This window comes from Myxocyprinus asiaticus, chromosome 41 (assembly GCF_019703515.2).
Source record: "Myxocyprinus asiaticus isolate MX2 ecotype Aquarium Trade chromosome 41, UBuf_Myxa_2, whole genome shotgun sequence".
Lineage (NCBI taxonomy): Eukaryota > Metazoa > Chordata > Actinopteri > Cypriniformes > Catostomidae > Myxocyprinus > Myxocyprinus asiaticus.
Genome location: NC_059384.1, coordinates 2,748,833 through 2,767,647, shown reverse-complemented (window position 1 = coordinate 2,767,647; position 18,815 = coordinate 2,748,833). Strand labels below are relative to the sequence as shown.

General features: G+C 37.3%; 1 protein-coding gene across 2 annotated transcripts in view; it reads right to left on the bottom strand.

Moving 5' to 3' along the window:
- Positions 1-3,225: 3,225 nt before the first annotated feature.
- Positions 3,226-18,815, bottom strand: part of mybpc2b (myosin binding protein Cb) — a 43,064-nt gene continuing 27,474 nt past the window's right edge. For both annotated transcript variants that reach the window (XM_051682864.1, XM_051682865.1), the window contains 13 exons: positions 17,545-17,687; positions 17,066-17,225; positions 16,715-16,819; positions 16,321-16,509; positions 16,101-16,235; positions 12,839-13,006; positions 12,666-12,754; positions 12,366-12,561; positions 10,336-10,475; positions 9,919-10,078; positions 9,334-9,470; positions 8,539-8,725; positions 3,226-5,718 (listed from right to left, as the gene is read on the bottom strand). In XM_051682864.1, coding sequence (XP_051538824.1) covers positions 5,693-5,718; positions 8,539-8,725; positions 9,334-9,470; positions 9,919-10,078; positions 10,336-10,475; positions 12,366-12,561; positions 12,666-12,754; positions 12,839-13,006; positions 16,101-16,235; positions 16,321-16,509; positions 16,715-16,819; positions 17,066-17,225; positions 17,545-17,687 — 1,835 coding nt within the window. In that variant the 3' untranslated portion in view covers positions 3,226-5,692. The remainder of the gene's footprint in view (positions 5,719-8,538; positions 8,726-9,333; positions 9,471-9,918; positions 10,079-10,335; positions 10,476-12,365; positions 12,562-12,665; positions 12,755-12,838; positions 13,007-16,100; positions 16,236-16,320; positions 16,510-16,714; positions 16,820-17,065; positions 17,226-17,544; positions 17,688-18,815) is intronic.

Below are 18,815 nucleotides of genomic sequence, written 5' to 3'. Positions count from 1 at the left end.
ATTAATATTACCACGTACTGCATACACTTTTTTCGAAGATTTGCTGTGATGTGTTTAGACCTTTTTGCTTTTGAAACACTCAACTGGCTTTATCAACCTGGTCTTTTTTGGCTCGCGGAAGTTTCCTGATGAAATGAACACGAGAGGCGCTACAACAACAATGACTTTTATTCACTTTCACTCAAATCACGAGTAAAACGGCAGATTATCAGTTCATAAGCACTTTTCACCCTGTTCCTCACACAATACTATCTTATGACATCTAAACACTTTTACTATAGACTCATTTTAATGTTTGCATTACATAATGAACTACAGTACATTTACAAGCTTGTTCAAAGGTGATTAAATTGCGCTGGAGCTCAACTGATAGAGCGTTGCACTTGTGATGCAAAGGACCGGGGTATGAGTCCCGAAGAGCACACGAGTCCTCATGTGAGCTGAAAGTGTCATAAAAGCACCACAAAAGGACGTTTTGCCTTTTCTGACACTATCGGTTAGGTTTATGTTTAGGTTTAGGATAGGGAGGTCAGTTCTCTCTCGATAGAGCATTAACCTTACACTACACAGTGGAAATTTCACCTCGGAACTGCCACAATACATGTACGGAACCATGTGATATTTTGCAAAAATGTCACTACAGTCATGTAAATATCAGGCTCGGCTTTATAATTTATAATTTTATAATTTTTTTAATATATCTTGAATTTTCGATGGTTTCATGCTCTCGGCAGCCAATTATTCACAAAACACATCTTGTTTATCCACGTAGAACACTTATTTAATGTAGTCTGGATCATAATTTATTTGTTGCTAAGGGGCCATTCAGACCAAACACACTCTTGTGCTAAAAAAAAAAAAAGCTAGACACAGCGCGACACATATAACAGAACCCAGATGTCTCTAGACGTGTTTTGAAAGTTGACGTTTTTTTACCTGACACTGCATCTAAAAATGTGGCGCTCCTGCACGAGACACTTAAAAAATGCTGGATGCGGCACAACAATCAAAGACGTATGTCTAGCACAGGTTTACACATGTAGCAGCCATATCACCCTGTAGCTCAAGACTGGTTGCCCACTGAAACTAAGCAGGATTGAGTCTGGCCAGTACCTGGATGTGAGACCTCCTAGGAAAACTAAGGTTGCTGCTGAAAGAGGTATTAGGGAGGCCAGCAGGGGGTGCTCAGTCTGTATGGGTCCTATTGCCCAAGTATAGTGAAGGGGACATTATATTGTAAAAAAGCACTGTCCTTCGGATGAGACGTTAAACCGAGGTCCTGACACTCTGTTGTCATTATAAATCCAAGGGCACTTCTCGTAAAGAGCAGGGGTGTAACCCTGGTGTCCTGGCCAAATTCACCCCATTGGCCCTTCTCAATCATGGCCTCCAAATAATCCCCATCCATTAACTGGCTCTATAACTCTACTCTCTCCTCTCCACCAATAGCTGGTGAGTGGTGAGCGTACTGGCGCACTATGGCTGCCGTTGCATCATCCAGGTGGATGCTGCACACTGGTGGTGGTTGAGGAGAGTCCCCTGTTCACTGTGTAAAGTGCTTTGAGTGTAGTGTCAGAAAAAGTGCTATATAAATGCAACATTCATTCATGCATAGAAAAACAATGGAAAGAGTGCAGAAGGACAATAATATATTAGGTGTGAACGGCCCTTGATTTAGCTATATTTTATCAGTAGGTTAGGGTTCCTTTGGATTCAAACCAATGACCTTGCCATTGCTAGCGATATACTCTACTAGTTAAGCTACATGAACAAAAGCCTATTTAATAAATGTTTATAAGTCTATGTTTTTGCTGTTCTAACTATGCACAATTATATTGTTAGTTGCATTTATAATAGTTCCACCCTGCCATCCATTATTTAGTTGTGACATTTGAGAACCATTGAGCAATTTTTAATTACCTCTGACCCGTATTCAAACATACACACCCATTTCATTTCAATCCAGAACACGATTAGCTTCTCAATATTCCTTTAATTCACATCCCGGTTTGGTCTCCCCATGAAACTACACCTGTTTTCAACATGCATATAGAAAAATAACCAAGAAGGAACCATAATGAAACACCGTTTGCTTGTAGGGTTTAGTCCCAGTCTTGCTGTGGCCTCACCTATACCACATACACTTCCTGCATACACTCCCTGTTCTCGTTGCAGCGTTACCATGGCAACTGTGAAATGTGGGAAACCCTCTGTCCTTCAAAGGGGGAGTGAGGGGGTGCTGGTAATCAAGTGATTGAAAACAGCGACTGAGTGAGCAAGAGCACATCAGCATATACTTAGCAAGTGTTTTCACTCTTAGAAATCATCTGCAATTAGATTGCTTTCTAGCAGTGATATTGCATTTAAACTGTATACATTACTGTATTTTTCCACTGTCTTAGTACCTGGCGGACTGCATCACTGTATTTAAATAACCGATACATCATTGACTGACATTTCTGACTAGATGGCTTTTATGAAGCTGTCTACACTTTAAAATGAAGCTCTGTGATGCTTAATACCTATTTTCTTGTAATGATAAATTTACTTGGTGAATGCATAGTACTTGACTGGTTGACTGGTTAACACTGGCTTCTGAAGGTTTGCACTGCATAAGGTCATGACCCTGTAGTAGTTTTAGTTGGGTTTATAACACTGCCTTGTTATACTTTATATTTACTATATGTAGTACAAATATATATGTTCACGTCATGTCGGAATTATCGTAATATAAATACAAGATTCCGACTTGTATAAAACGCTCACGTCTTCGGATCCACAGTTTACTTGACCAACCACTGGGCAATGCCATGATGATTCTGATTGTCTATGGACTGTTTTCTGGTTCTGGTCTTTATAAGAAGCAATGCAAAAACTACTGAAACAGGCGATCCAAACAGAGAACATCCTTTTTAAGTGTTAGTTGGAGTAAAATTTAGCTCAGGCTGTTGTTGGCTGTCATAACAACTCAGAGTAGTTAATGATATCAACTTAACTAACCTCAGGCCATCACTTCACATCATCTACCCACTCGGGTAAGGCACTGTTCAGTGACGGTCATTGCGACTCAGTAAAGTTTCATCGCTTTTTACAAATTTAATATGCTAAACGTCACATTATCCAATAAACTCATCCACCGAAGCTAGTGAAAACAAGTCGTCAATTCAAGTCATCTTTATTTGTGTAGCGCTTTTCACAACACACATTATTTCAAAGCAGCTTTACAGAAAATGATGCTGTTACAGAAAAAGATGCTGTAATGTCTTAAAGTCTCATTTTGCGGCTTAAATGAATAATACGATTGAAAACCATGCTTTAAATATTATTTTGTCTTTAGGCAACTGTGGCAAGGAACACAAAACTACATAAGATGTTAGTATTGTCTGTATAACAGTGAAAACTAATTTCATGATTCCAGATGATGTCTCCCAGGGGAAGCATATACAAGGAGAAAAGCAGAGGACCTAATACTGAGCCCTGCGGCACTCCAAACTTCTACTTTATATGAAAACTCGTTTACACAAACAAAATGGTAGCAGTAGGATAAATATTATCGATTCCATGCTAACGCAAACACTGGAGATTGTCGTGACATCATGTAAAAAACAACCAATAGAGTTGTTCAGGTTGTTGTCCAAAAACCTGGAAGAGAATTAGCATTTTTGAGCAATGGGTTCCCTCTTGAATATTCTCGGGATTGTCCTTCTTTAGCAACTTGTTAGCATCACAACTAATGTAATTAGTTAAACAAAGTAATGTTTACCAGAGACCTTATTTTTCTCATAAATCCAAAAATGCCATTATAAAGACATATAGAAAAATCCAGAGGGAACCCATGACAAATTAGCCTTCCGTGATTTCCTGCAAATTGACATCGTGGCTGAACAGCTATGTGTTAGCTGCCTCAACAGTTAAGTCTAATAGTGAACACATTTCTGTATTATATGCCAATGCAGTATCCAGTTGTTACCTTGAGCCCTTTCTTTGTTCTTAAACATTTCACAAGAACATATAGAGTCGAATTAAAGAATTAATGTACTGATAAATACTTTGCTGTTATCAACAACAGAGCTGTTTTGGCGTTATGATTGTTTCCATAAAAACAAATACTTCCAAGGTCCAAGGACATGAGCTGCTCCGCGTCGAGTTTCCATTTCGTAATTACAGTAATTCCAAAAGAAGTGTACGCAATGTAATTGTATTTATTACCAACAGGTTTTTATTTGTGACTAATTTTATAAAACTCTCGATTAGTGCAAAATGCAGCTCTATGCAATACTAATTTTATATTGTAGATGTTGGATTGTGCCGATGTTTAGTGGTTAGTGTGTTTACTGGGCGATTACATTAGTATGGACTGAGTGATTGGTTAGCATTGGTTTCTAAAGGTTTGTACTGGGCAGGGCCGTTGCTAGCGGGGTGAAAGGTGGTAATGATTCTAGGGGCCCAAAGGTACAGGGGGCCCCACAAAAAATTCTAAACTGTATTTTTTAATAGGAAAGGGGCCCAGAGCAATATACAGTCAGGGGGCCCAGATTACCCTGCTACGGCCCTGGTACTGGGTAAGGCCATTTTGTTTATATTGGATTTATAATGCTGGCTTGTTATATCTCATATTTGACATACAGATGCACTCTTTACATTTTCTCCGAGAGATGTTGTATCATGTACACTGGATTATAATAATTTACACTGGTTAGTTACCCTGGTTATTGCCAGTTGTTCTTAATCAGATACAAGTGCTTAGCATCTGTGGGCATTGAATGACTGCATCAGTAGCGATGCCTCTGTTTCCATGACAACCACAAGCTGAAAATAGCCCACTCTCTCTCTCTCTCTAACATGCATGTATTTATTGTCTCTGAAGACATGCCAATGTTTTTCTCCTTTTCGCTGCTGTCTGTCTTTCCCGTTCTCTCCTCCCCTTTGCTTTCCAAACATCACCTCTCTGCTCTCCCCTTCTTCTCAGCAGATATGTAGTCGTTCAGTTGCCATGGAAACCCTAGAAACTATGGTGATGGTCTTACAGCATCGCTTCGGCAGCACCAAACAGCTAAGCACAACTGCATACAATGATTTATGCAAATGCATACAGTACTGTAAATTGGCCGTCGACCTGAAAGGACATTGTTATGTATTTATTAATTATTATTGCTTTGTCTTAGTATTTGGCCACATTCAACATCTTCTAGGTGTGCTTTCAATATCTTCTTCTGCAGATGTTGTGCTATTGTAAAAAAAAAAAAAAAAAGAAAAAAGAAAAATATTTTCAACACAACAACTAAAGCTAAAGTTGCCCTTTAGGGTGCAAATATTGATCACCTAGAAACAGTGTTGGGCTACTACAGTACACCTTGATAGGAATATTCTGTGTTTTTCATCCAATATTAAAACCATTGTTTTTGAACATGCATATTTGTCCGTAGCTTGTAACGTCACTGGTTGCTATAGTTTTGATAAAAATACTTCTCACTGGGGCTGAATGCAGTCAACCGAGCGTTTATTCAATCATTGCAAAGCTACAAAATCAGAGCAAGAGTTAAGAACATGTGACCCATTAGAATAAGTAGGTGTTATTTTATTCATACAGCGAGTCTGTTAAACACAAATCATTTTAAGAAAAGCTTATTGTTTTCAGCAGATGTCACTTCCTCTTCATTTCACCACCGTTGCTGATGCGGCTTCCATTCGTTTACTCCTTCTTCTCTATTGGTAAAGCTGAGTTTGACAGAGAGAGAAAAAGAGAGAATTTGTGAGAAGAGAGAGAGAGATTCAACACCAGGAGTCAAGCAGCATGTGAATAAGTCCCCAAAAAAGTACCATGGTACTGTGATATTCTTTGAAGTGTTTTAAATAGCATGGTATTTAAATATGGTAATTATTTAATACCATGCTATATTTAATTCAGACTGCCATGGTATTACCTCCTGATAAAATCAGTACCATGGTACAGCCACAAAACCTTGTTTTTTCGCTATTAGTTTCATTAAAATATTCATTATATTTTATTAGTAAGGTGAATTCATCCTATTTTTACCTATATTGTTCACAGGATATTGTGAATCTCACAAAAACTGCCAAGAACATGTCCAGATCATGTTTAATGCCAAAATCAAAAGAAAAGGGATATATATATATATATATATATATATATATAAGTTTGCATACCCTGGCAGAAATTGTGAAATTTTGGCATTGATTTTGAAAATATGACTGATCATGCAAAAACATCTGTCTTTTATTTAAGGATAGTGATCATATGAAGTCATTTATCATCACATAGTTGTTTGGCTCCTTTTTAAATCATAATGATAACAGAAATCACCCAAATGGCCCTGATCAAAAGTTTACACACCCTTGAATGTTTGGCCTTGTTACAGACACACAAGGTGACACACACAGGTTTAAATGGCAATTAAAGTTTAATTTCCCACACCTGTGGCTTTTTAAATAGCAATTAGTGTCTGTGTATAAATAGTCAATGAGTTTGTTAGCTCTCACGTGGATGCACTGAGCAGGATAGATACTGAGCCATGGGGAGCAGAAAAGAACTGTCAAAAGACCTGCGTAACAAGGTAATGGAACTTTATAAAGATGGAAAAGGATATAAAAAGATATCCAAAGCCTTGAAAATGCCAGTCAGTACTGTTCAATCACTTATTAAGAAGTGGAAAATTCGGGGATCTCTTGATACCAAGCCAAGGTCAGGTAGACCAAGAAAGATTTCAGCCACAACTGCCAGAAGAATTGTTCGGGATACAAAGAAAACCCCACAAGTAACCTCAGGAGAAATACAGGCTGCTCTGGAAAAAGACGGTGTGGTTGTTTCAAGGAGCACAATACGACAATACTTGAGCAAAAATGAGCTGCATGGTCGAGTTGCCAGAAACAAGCCTTTACTGTGCCAATGCCACAAAAAAGCCCGGTTACAATATGCCAGACAACACCTTGACACGCCTCACAGCTTCTGGCACACTGTAATTTGGAGTGACGAGACCAAAATAGAGCTTTATGGTCACAACCATAAGCGCTATGTTTGGAGAGGGGTCAACAAGGCCTATAGTGAAAAGAATACCATCCCCACTGTGGAGCATGGTGGTGCTCACTGATGTTTTGGGGGTGTGTGAGCTCTAAAGGCATGGGGAATCTTGTGAAAATTGATGGCAAGATGAATGCAGCATGTTATCAGAAAATACTGGCAGACAATTTGCATTCTTCTCCATGAAAGCTGCGCATAGGACGCTCTTGGACTTTCCAGCACGACAATGACCCTAAGCACAAGGCCAAGTTGACCCTCCAGTGGTTACAGCAGAAAAAGGTGAAGGTTCTGGAGTGGCCATCACAGTCTCCTGACCTTAATATCATCGAGCCACTCTGGGGAGATCTCAAACTTGCGGTTCATGCAAGACGACCAAAGACTTTGCATGACCTGGAGGCATTTTGCCAAGACGAATGGGCAGCTATACCACCTGCAAGAATTTGGGGCCTCATAGACAACTATTACAAAAGACTGCACGCTGTCATTGATGCTAAAGGGGGCAATACACAGTATTAAGAACTAAGGGTATGCAGACTTTTGAACAGGGGTCATTTCATTCTGTTATAACCTACAGTTGAATAAGAATCCCATAAGAAATATAAGAAATGTGTTTTGCCTGCTCACTCATGTTTTCTTTAAAAATGGTACATATATTACCAATTCTCCAAGGGTATGCAAACTTTTGAGCACAACTGTATACAGTATATTCACTTTTTTCTTTTGATTTTGGCATATATACTTCGCATAAAGTAATCAAAGCCTGTTTAGGACCATAACCATTTTATTTTATTTATTTTTTTGCATTGTGACTGTTTTTTATGACAATTATGCACATTAAAAACCCATTCTCCAATGGTCAATTCTTGGTACTGTAATGAATAAATAAATAACTCTTATTATTGATTATTTAAAGTATAATCATAAGTATACATCATGGCAGTATTTGTTGTACAGAAATTAATTTATGTTGATATATGTATATATATATATATATATATATATATATATATATATATATATCAATGATTAGTATGAAAATTAAAAGTATAACTTTATTACATCAGCCAGTGGCATTACAAAAAAAGAGAAATGTAAAACATGTATGACTTTTTTAACATAAAGCGTCTACTTATTTTCAACACCTAAAGTTTGTTTGGATTCTGCGTGCAGACACATTAATTCACCGTAAACATTTTCAGAAGTAACTTAAAATCTTAGAATACACACTTGTGTAACATCATTGAGTATTCATACTCTTTACTAGAGTCATGTAAATGTACTACTATAATGACATCTGATAACCTATTCTAATGTATAATCAGAATATGTATAATTTTGTGTAATGGTGACACAGTCATGCCAGAAAACATGACACAGCAGTTTAATGAAAGAGGCATGAAGGGATTCCTGTATTACATGCGCCCTCTAGTGTGATATTACTGTAGTGCGATTACAAGTGTGAAATGCAATTTCAACACACACAAATTTCCACATATTACCTCTGATTTCCACTTTGCACTCCACCTCATCTTCTCCGAGTTCATTTACAGCCTTGCAAGTGTACTTTCCACAGTCAAATGTGCTGGGTTTGCGGATATTTAGAGTCAAAACTCCCTGGTTATTTTGCATCAAGAACTTTGGATCATCACCTATTATCATCTTGTTCTTCATCCAGATGATCTTCGGCTGGACAGAGTGACAAAGAGGTGATGACATATAATATATAATAGCTTCACTATAATAATATAATATAATACATTTAAGAAAGAAAGAGAAATCTGAGCCCAATCTTGCTTTAAGGTATATGTTATTATAGATTTTGTCCACATATTAAATACAGTATGTTCATATATGATATGCGAGGAAGCCCTAAACTGCAAGGTAAAAAACTAACTAGGAGACACAATTTTGTTTAGGTGTTTGTTTGTTTTTTTATTTTTTTTCCGAAATTTTTTTTTTCTCTGATTTTTTTTTCTCACGTGAAAAAAAAGAACAATTTTGAGGAAAAAAAAGTTCACAGAAAAAAAAAGAAAATTACTGATATTTTTTTTTTTTTTTTAAGACTTGAGCTCAGGATGGCACTAAGATACCTAAAAAAAAAAAAAAAAAAAAAAAAACATTTACCTAGTGATTTTTTTTTTTCACCTTGTAGTTCAGGGCTTCCACAGAAATGTGATTGTTATAGTATTCTATTTTTAATGAAACACCAGGAGACCCCTCCTTTTTTTTTGGTCCTATGGGAGGTCCCCCCAATTGGAACACTGGTTACACCTATAAAAAGAGTTCTCTTTTACCTTTGGGAATCCTCTGACTGCGCAGCTGATGGCCATGCTGTAGCCCATAGTGACAGATCTATCCACAAGCGGTGCCGTGAATTTAGGAGGGCATGTCATATCCTTTTCCTTATAGGATGGAGGTTTATACCCCAAATCTGAAAGAGTTTATACCCCAAAGTTATAGAGATTGGTAAATAGTTGCAAACATCGATATCTAGGTGGTAAAACGTAATTAAGCAAGCATTATTCTGAAAATGAAAATTCTGCCATTTATTTAACCTGAATTGGCTCTTCGCTAAGCCTCGCCCTAAAGGGGTTACTGACCAATCCTATCTTAGCAACTGTCCCCGTACGCCATTTTCAATGGGTACAGCGCCCCTTGAGGACAGGGAGGGAATTAATTTTTTACTTTTAAGAGTTGTATGAGTTTATGAGAATATTTTGCCAAAAAAAAAATAAATAAATAAACTCTCCGTTTATGGCAATCACACATTCGTTCCTTTGGAATTTTTGCAAAGCTTGTCAGAGCGAGCAACGGTAACCAACGAGGGCAGAGCTTAGCGAAGTGGCTATTTATTGTGAAATGCTGTTCATGACACTGACCGCTCTTGCCGATGATGGCTGTGTTCTTGCTCAGACACGGATCCTCACTGAGACCACAGAGGTTCTCACTGTACACGCGGAACATGTACTCGTTTCCAATGACGAGATCAGAGACGGTGCAGTTAGTGCGCCGATTATGTTCATATACAGTAAACCACTCCTACAGGGGAAGAAATTACATTGGATCGATGCATTAAAGGGACCTGGGATGTAGCGCATTCATGGTGTCGACAGCATCCGTTCACAATCATTTTCATATCGTAAACAGCAGCATAAATATTCTGCATTACATCTCTTTTTGTGTTCCACAGAAAGTCATACAGGTTTGGAACAACATGAGAGTGAGTAAATGATGACAACAACATCTTTTTGGGTGAACTATCACTGAGTGGATGAATGGAACAACAAACTGCTCACCTTGGTTTTCTTGTCAGCTTTCTGTATTGTGTAACCAGAGATCTCACAGTTACCATCATCCTTTGGTGGTTTCCACTCCAACGCTGCATTGAAGCCCCAGACGTCAGTTACATGCACATGAGTCGGAGGGCCAGGTTTATCTGGGGAGAGATTCAGACAGTCAGAGGCCATAAACTATCTATTTATCTATCTATCTATCTATCTATCTATCTGTCTATCTGTCTATCTGTCTGTCTGTCTGTCATTCTATCTATCTATCTATCTATCTGTCTGTCTGTCTATCTATCTGTCATTCTATCTATCCATCTATCTGTCTGTCTGTCATTCTGTCTATCTATCTATCTATCTATCTATCTATCTATCTGTCTGTCTGTCTGTCGTTCTATCTGTCTGTCTGTCATTCTATCTGTCTGTCTGTCATTCTATCTATCTATCTATCTGTCTGTCTGTCTGTCTGTCTGTCTATCATTCTATCTATCTATCTATCTGTCTGTCTGTCTGTCTGTCTGTCAATTCTATCTATCTATCTATCTATCTATCTATCTATCTATCTGTCTGTCTGTCTGTCAATTCTATCTATCTATCTATCTATCTATCTGTCTGTCTGTCAATTCTATCTATCTATCTATCTATCTATCTATCTATCTATCTATCTGTCTGTCTGTCTGTCTGTCTGTCTGTCAGTCTGTCATTCTATCTATCTATCTATCTATCTATCTATCTATCTATCTGTCTGTCTGTCAATTCTATCTATCTATCTATCTATCTATCTATCTGTCTGTCTGTCTGTCAATTCTATCTATCTATCTATCTATCTATCTATCTATCTATCTATCTATCTATCTGTCTGTCTGTCAATTCTATCTATCTATCTATCTATCTATCTATCTATCTATCTATCTATCTATCTGTCTGTCTGTCTGTCAATTCTATCTATCTATCTATCTATCTATCTATCTATCTATCTATCTATCTATCTATCTATCTATCTGTCTGTCTGTCTGTCATTCTATCTATCTATCTATCTATCTATCTGTTTGTCTGTCTGTCTGTCTGTCTGTCTGTCTGTCTATCTATCTATCTATCTATCTATCTATCTATCTGTCTGTCTGTCTGTCTGTCATTCTATCTATCTATCTATCTGTCTGTCTGTCTGTCTGTCTGTCTGTCTGTCTGTCTGTCTATCTATCTGTCTGTCTGTCTGTCTGTCAATTCTATCTATCTATCTATCTATCTATCTATCTATCTATCTATCTATCTGTCTGTCTGTCTGTCTGTCAATTCTATCTATCTATCTGTCTGTCTGTCTGTCTGTCTGTCTGTCTGTCTGTCTGTCTATCTATCTGTCTGTCTGTCTGTCATTCTATCTATCTATCTATCTATCTATCTATCTATCTATCTGTCTGTCTGTCTGTCATTCTATCTATCTATCTATCTATCTATCTATCTATCTGTCTGTCTGTCTGTCTGTCTGTCTGTCATTCTATCTATCTATCTATCTATCTATCTAGATAATAAAAATAATAAAATATAACAAAAAATATTATATAACACATTATGTTTTAACATATAATATATAATCATTATAAAAATGAAACATTATTTGGAAAATATAATATAATAATATATAATAATTTTAGCTGTCTCCAGGAGTATTTTTCCCATTTATTTTTTCCCTCGTGATATCATAAAGTCAAAACAATAAATAAAAATTTAAAAAGTCCATGAATCAAACAAACCAACTCTGAGGTAAATCACAACATTACAAACTTTGATTTGAAGCAATATATATATATATACTTTTTTTTTTCTCTCTCTGAAATTTTATATCGACCCCCTCGCACCCCACTTTTACCACCCTGAGGATTCCCGGACCCCAGTTTGAAAATGCATGATCTTTTATATGGTTGCCAACCATAGGCACAGAATGGACAGAGAGAGGAATATTGTACGCAATTACTTTATTCAGTTGTGTATGTCAGAAATGTTTAAGCCCCTCACATCTGCACGCCAAACTACTATTGTCTTACCAACAATTCGGATGTCTATGTTGGCCGTGTCCTCCATGTTTTCAATTTTCAAGACAAGTGTATATTTTCCAGAATGATCTCTCTCAGCAGAGCGAATGAACAGGATGGAGTCAACATTCGAATTTCTGATTCCCACCTTCTTTTCATCAACTGGCTGTCCGTCCTTCAACCACTGAGCGACAGGACGGGGTTTTCCCTGTACACAAACGCATATAAACCCTCTTGTCAGTTAGCTGATTTGGAGTGAATGTTCTTCATCACAGATGTGGTTCATATTTAATGCATTTTAAATACACACACCTGGAAGGGGATGACCAGGTTGATTTTGTCGCCAACTCTCCTGATGTACTTGGTTCTAAGCTCACGAGGAAGACGGATTTTAGGATGCTCTGAAAAGATCGGAGATCATTATTGAGAAAGAATAGATTCACTAGATACACTCTTCATTATTCACATGGGTAAGTTCTTCTTACCCATAATCTCTCTAACGGTGACAGGTTGACCGAGCTGGGCAGGGGGGCTGCGGCCCGCAATATTTACTGCCATCACTCGGAAATTCAACTTCTCTCCAGTGGGCAAGTTTCTCACGACAAAACTCTGACGCCCGATCAGATCTGTGTTAGCAGCATGCCACTCCGATTCTAACACACACACAGAAAAAGATGGTGAAGGATGTATGATGATTGGTGATTTAGCAGACATTTTCACCCAAAGTGGCACTCTCCACAAATATAGTTTAAATTGGTGTCCTAATACTTTTTTAAAGCTTTAGAGGTACAAATGAGAGGTCAATCGATACTGGATTTTACTGATACTGATAACTAAGGTGGTGGGCACAGAGATAGACACTACACAGGTCCAAATTGAACGAAATCCCAGATAAAGTTTATTGTGCAACCAGAATCCCAATAATAACCAAAAAAGAAAATTAAGTTTTGGTGCTCAATGTGGCCTTTTAACCATAAACAAGACAGAAATACACCGGGGACTCTTATTTTGAAATTTCTGTACTCCCAGGTGCTCACACAAACACATAATGGAAACAAAAAAATGCACTGTTATGATCAACTACAACATGTTATAATATAAACACTATGAAGTGAACATTGTCATGTTTATAATGATCCCCTTGCAAGGGACCAACCAAAATGGGGGGGGGGGTCGCACAATAAACTGCATCTGGGATTTTGTTCAATCTTGGACCATTGTAGCCTCTATGTCTGTGGCTGTGCCCGTCACAGTAAGAAAGACTAAGAAAAATGTATGACAAAGAAACTCAATAAATCGGCCGATAAATCGGTTACCTGCTTTCTCCACCGCCTTCATTATCGTATCAGTGAACATTGTCATATAACAAATATGAGCCGTAATTAACAAATGTCCGGTAATCCAGTATTATTAAAAACAAAAATGTCCTTTCTCTAGGGACACTGTCTATCAAAATCAACATGAACATGGGGGCCTGGGTAGCTCAGCAAGTAAAGACACTGACTACCACCCCTGGAGTCACGAGTTCGAATCCAGGGTGTGCTGAGTGACTCCAGCCAGGTCTCCTAAGCAACCAAATTGGCCCGGTTGCTAGGGAGGGTAGAGTCACATGGGGTAACCTCCTCGTGGTCACTACAATGAGGTTCACTCTCGGTGGGGCGCATGGTGGGGTGCATGGTGCAGCGGAACCACGAAGCCTCCACACGTGCTATGTCTCCGCGGTAACGCGCTCAACAAGCCACGTGATAAAATGTGCGGATTGACAGTCTCTGACACGGAGGCAACTGAGATTCATCCTCCACCACCTGGATTGAATGCAACAATGAATAAACATTAAATAATTTTCAATCTTGTATTAATAATTATGCATCCATAAACAGTGATGGAGACTTAGATCCATTACATTGCGCTACATAAGCATTCACCATGAGAAGTTTTTGTATTTATAGTCTATATTTACCATCGACGAACAATCCGCGTTAATTTCTGCCATTAACCGATTGTCTCAAAAGTAGCTATTGGCACCAATCAGCAAAACCAATATATCGGTTGACCTCTAGCACAAATGTTTATGTCCATGCTTGTTTCGACAGAAATATAAAATATGTAAGATAACAGTTCATGTAGCTTATCTAATAGTTCCCATGATAAAATCATGGCATTTTTGCCTCTAATGCTGAGAAAAATTAAATAAGCATGAAAAGTTGCTAATTTCTCTTGCTAAATTAATCAGCAACACCGATATATCGGTTGACCCCTTGCAGAAATGTTTATATCTATACTTGTTTCGTCAAAAATATTAAATATGTTAGATAATAGTTCATCAAACATATCTAATATTTCCCCCAATAAAATCATGGCATTGCCTCTAATGCTGACCAAAATGTAAAAAGCATGACAAGTATCTAATTTTAAATTAATCAGCAAAACCGATATATCGGTTGACCCCTAGCACAAATCCCATGTTTATATCATCGTAAATATTAAATATGTTACATAATAGTTCATCTAACATATCAAATATTTCCCACGATAAAATCATGGCATTGCCTCTAATGCTGACCAAAATGTAAAAAGCATGACAAGTATCTAATTTTAAATTAATCAGCAAAACCGATATATCGGTTGACCCCTAGCACAAATCCCATGTTTATATCATCATAAATATTAAATATGTTACATAATAGTTCATCTAACATATCAAATATTTCCCACGATAAAATCATGGCATTGCCTCTAATGCTGACCAAAATGTAAAAAGCATGACAAGTATCTAATTTTAAATTAATCAGCAAAACCGATATATCGGTTGACCCCTAGCACAAATCCCATGTTTATATCATCGTAAATATTAAATATGTTACATAATAGTTCATCTAACATATCAAATATTTCCCACGATAAAATCATGCAATTTTGCATCTAATGCTGAACAAAATCCACAAAGCATTAAAGCAGCTAATTTTAAATTAATCAGCAAAACCGATATATCGGTTCATCTCTAGCACAAATCCCATGTTTATTTTGTCGGAAATATTAAATATGTTAGATAATAGTTCATCTAATGTATCAAATATTTCCCACGATAAAATCATGCAATTTTGCATCTAATGCTGAACAAAATTAACAAAGCATGAAAAGCAGCTAATTTTAAATTAATCAGTAAAACCGATATATCGGCAGACCACTTGCACAAATCCCATGTTTATATCTTCGGAAATATTAAATATGTTAGATGTTTAAATTGAAATTTTGGCTTCTCAACTGTATCAGCAATTAACAATAGTAATAAATTATTTGAAATAATTAAATAATTTTAATTACCAAAAATGTAACGTACTATGTCACACACTTTAAGAAAAACTCTGTTACCGTGTTACCAAGTTTATCAATAACTACAAACCAATTTTTGGTTCCAAACTGGTCTCATACTTGCCACCTTGTTACCAATTCTGCTGTTGTTTTTGATTTGATTTATTTTTTAATTTTATAATAAATAAATAAATAAATAAAAAGCGTGATTTTTAAAAGTTTTAGGCCTTATTTTGTACCCTATTTGTGAAAAGAGCTTCACTGTACACCTTTTACCAGAACAGTATTCTTGGAGCAACCTTGCTCAAGTGCACAATGGTGAAATGGGAAGCCTCCTCTATCCAGGTCATGGTTTGTACCTCATCCCTTTCTAGGTTTGTAACCGCTATGCTACAATAACCCCGATGTAATGTTTGGGTAGTGTATGGGCCTCACCTCCGTCCTTGCAGAATTCTACGATGTACCCGTCCAAACCTCCAGCTCCGACCCTCTCGGGAGCCAACCACTTTAGTGAGCACGTAGTGTCTGTTACATCATCCACGGTCAACTTTGTTGGCTCACTGGTGGGGCCTGAGAGAGAGAAAGAAGTATAAATGGAGACACAAAGCAGGAGACATCAGAAGTGCATGACAAAAGAATCGGAAAGCGTTCTCACCGATTGGCATGAATGGCTTCGAATTGAGACTGGGAGCTGAGATTCCGATTCCATTAACCGCAAACACTCTCATCTCGTACAGAACGCCTTCAATCATGCGCTTAGCTTCGTATGTCGTGCCCTCATAGATGTCAAAATTAAGCTTTGTCCATCTGGACGACCCTTTCTTCTTCCGTTCCATCAAGTATCCTAAGAAACGGAAACAAGGACACTTACAGTACATAGATCAGATTTCTGATGTCTTCTTGCAACGTGTCTTCAAAATGATCAAAACTAAAAATCTTTTGACACCTATGTGAGTTGAGCTGTGTTACCTGTAACAGGTATATATAAGTATTTGTGTTAGCATCAGGTACATGCTATGTTACCTCTAAAAGGTGTGTGTGTGTGTTACCCTTTAAAGGTACTCCTCCATCGAATTTTGGAGGCTCCCAAACAATAGTGGCGTTCTCTTCTCCTACTCCAGTACACTTGATATTCTCTGGAGGGTCAGGAACATCTACAATAGAAGAGAGACATCAGGAACATCTACAATGACCCTATTACACAATTATAGCCTTTTTAAACTTAATTCAAAGGGAAAACAAGAATGTTTAAGCATAAACCTCAATACATTTTGTTTAACTTAACATCTTATGCCATTTTGCATTCAAGTTGATTTATCTTCTTTTAAGGATGTTTATCTATTATTCCACTTCTTTGGAGAGAGAGAGAGAGAGAGAGAGAGGCAGAGACTGAAACACACCAACAATTTTAACGAAGAGGTTGGCTTTGTCTTCCCCTGCTGGGTTGGTGACGGTGATGGTGTAGTTGCCCTCATCCTCTCGTTCTGCTCCCTCAATGACGAAGCTGCTCAGATCTTTCCTGCTTTCCACACGGACGCGCCCCTCGGCTTCTGTCACTGGCTGTGACACACAAAGGCACAGTTAGTGGATTCACAAGGTTGCCTGTTGTTTTTACGTCGATATGGTGCAATGGTCTTCATTGTATCTTGAGAGGAACTGTGATTCAGTAATATTTTGCCAGGCTGGTTGGAGACTCAATTTGACGCTGCAGACGTGACGTTGAAGTTTACTAAAGAACATATCCAACTAACTCAGCAAAATTTGATTTGTTTAGTTTTTTTAGAACATGGGGGAACAGTCAGTGAATAGAATAAGGCTTATCATGTAGCTATCGAATATGATATACTAGGATTTATTATTGTTAAAGTCTGATGAGTACCTTATCTCCTTTCGTCCAGCAGACGGTTGGGGTGGGCTCTCCCGTGATCTCCACATCCAGACGCAACTTGTTCCCAGCAACGACAATGATGGTGTTCTGAGAAACCATGCTACCAGTTACATCCAAATGGATCTTTGGAGGATCTTAAAGAGAGAGGAAACAGGCAAGTGAGGTTTGGAGATATTGAAAGAGACTGGTTAATTGATTGATCATATAAGGGTGTTTCATCAACTTCGGGCACTTTTAGCACTGCGGATTAAAAGACAGTTTTCTATTACAATGTCCAACAGTACATGTACATCACAGGAGATTAATGTCATTTTTTGTCATGAAAATTCCCACCACAGTGTCATTTCTAGCACATCTTAAAATCTGTATTGTGTTTAACAGAATTCTGTGCTGGAAATGACGCTGATGGAAATTTTTAACATTTTTGAAATATAATGGCCAACTCTCTTAATGTTCCCCAAATACACAAAATTAAATTAAATATGTTGACACTTTTTTGCATAGTTTGGCAAACTACAGCTTGATTGGAAATTATGCCAAATAAAAATATACTTACCTTGATTTTTACATCACTTGTCTCATATTTCATCTCAAGCATGCTCTTCACTAACACTTTTGTCCACTTGGTTAACAAGTACACTAACTTTTGAAAAAACTTTAATAGGGGCAAAATCGTTTGGTGTGGTGGAAATGACGCCACAACTGTGGGACAGTCGTATTTTTTCTAAACTACTGATAGAAGTTATTTTCCTGCAATAAGAAATGAAATGGCTTATGTTTATTTTAGTATTCATTTAGGTTATCATAGTTTTAAACTAATAAATATTTGACTTTGATTTTTATAGTTTAACTCTTTAAGTTCTGAAAGTGTTTTTAAAGATTTTCTGTTTCAGTGGCATGCCCAAAATTAAAGGCTTATAACTCTACATAAACAAATCAAAGAGGGTAGAATGAAATTATGATAAATTATGAGACTTTCAGCTTTAGAAACTGCTGAAAAAAGTCACAAAATAACTTGAGCCAAAAATGAATGTTTTTTCTTATATGACATTATACACTATATCTCTGGGTGTAAATAAGGTAGCTCTGAAAAACTTTTGCTTTGTTCCCAATCATGTCACCTGTAACTGAGTAAAATTTTATGTTGATACGACAAAGCAATCAAAAGTTATAGCATTACAAAAATAATTTCCATAAACATCTCCAAGTGTCCAAAAGCCTCTCCAAACAAATAAAACATAATAATTGTACATAAGAACTAA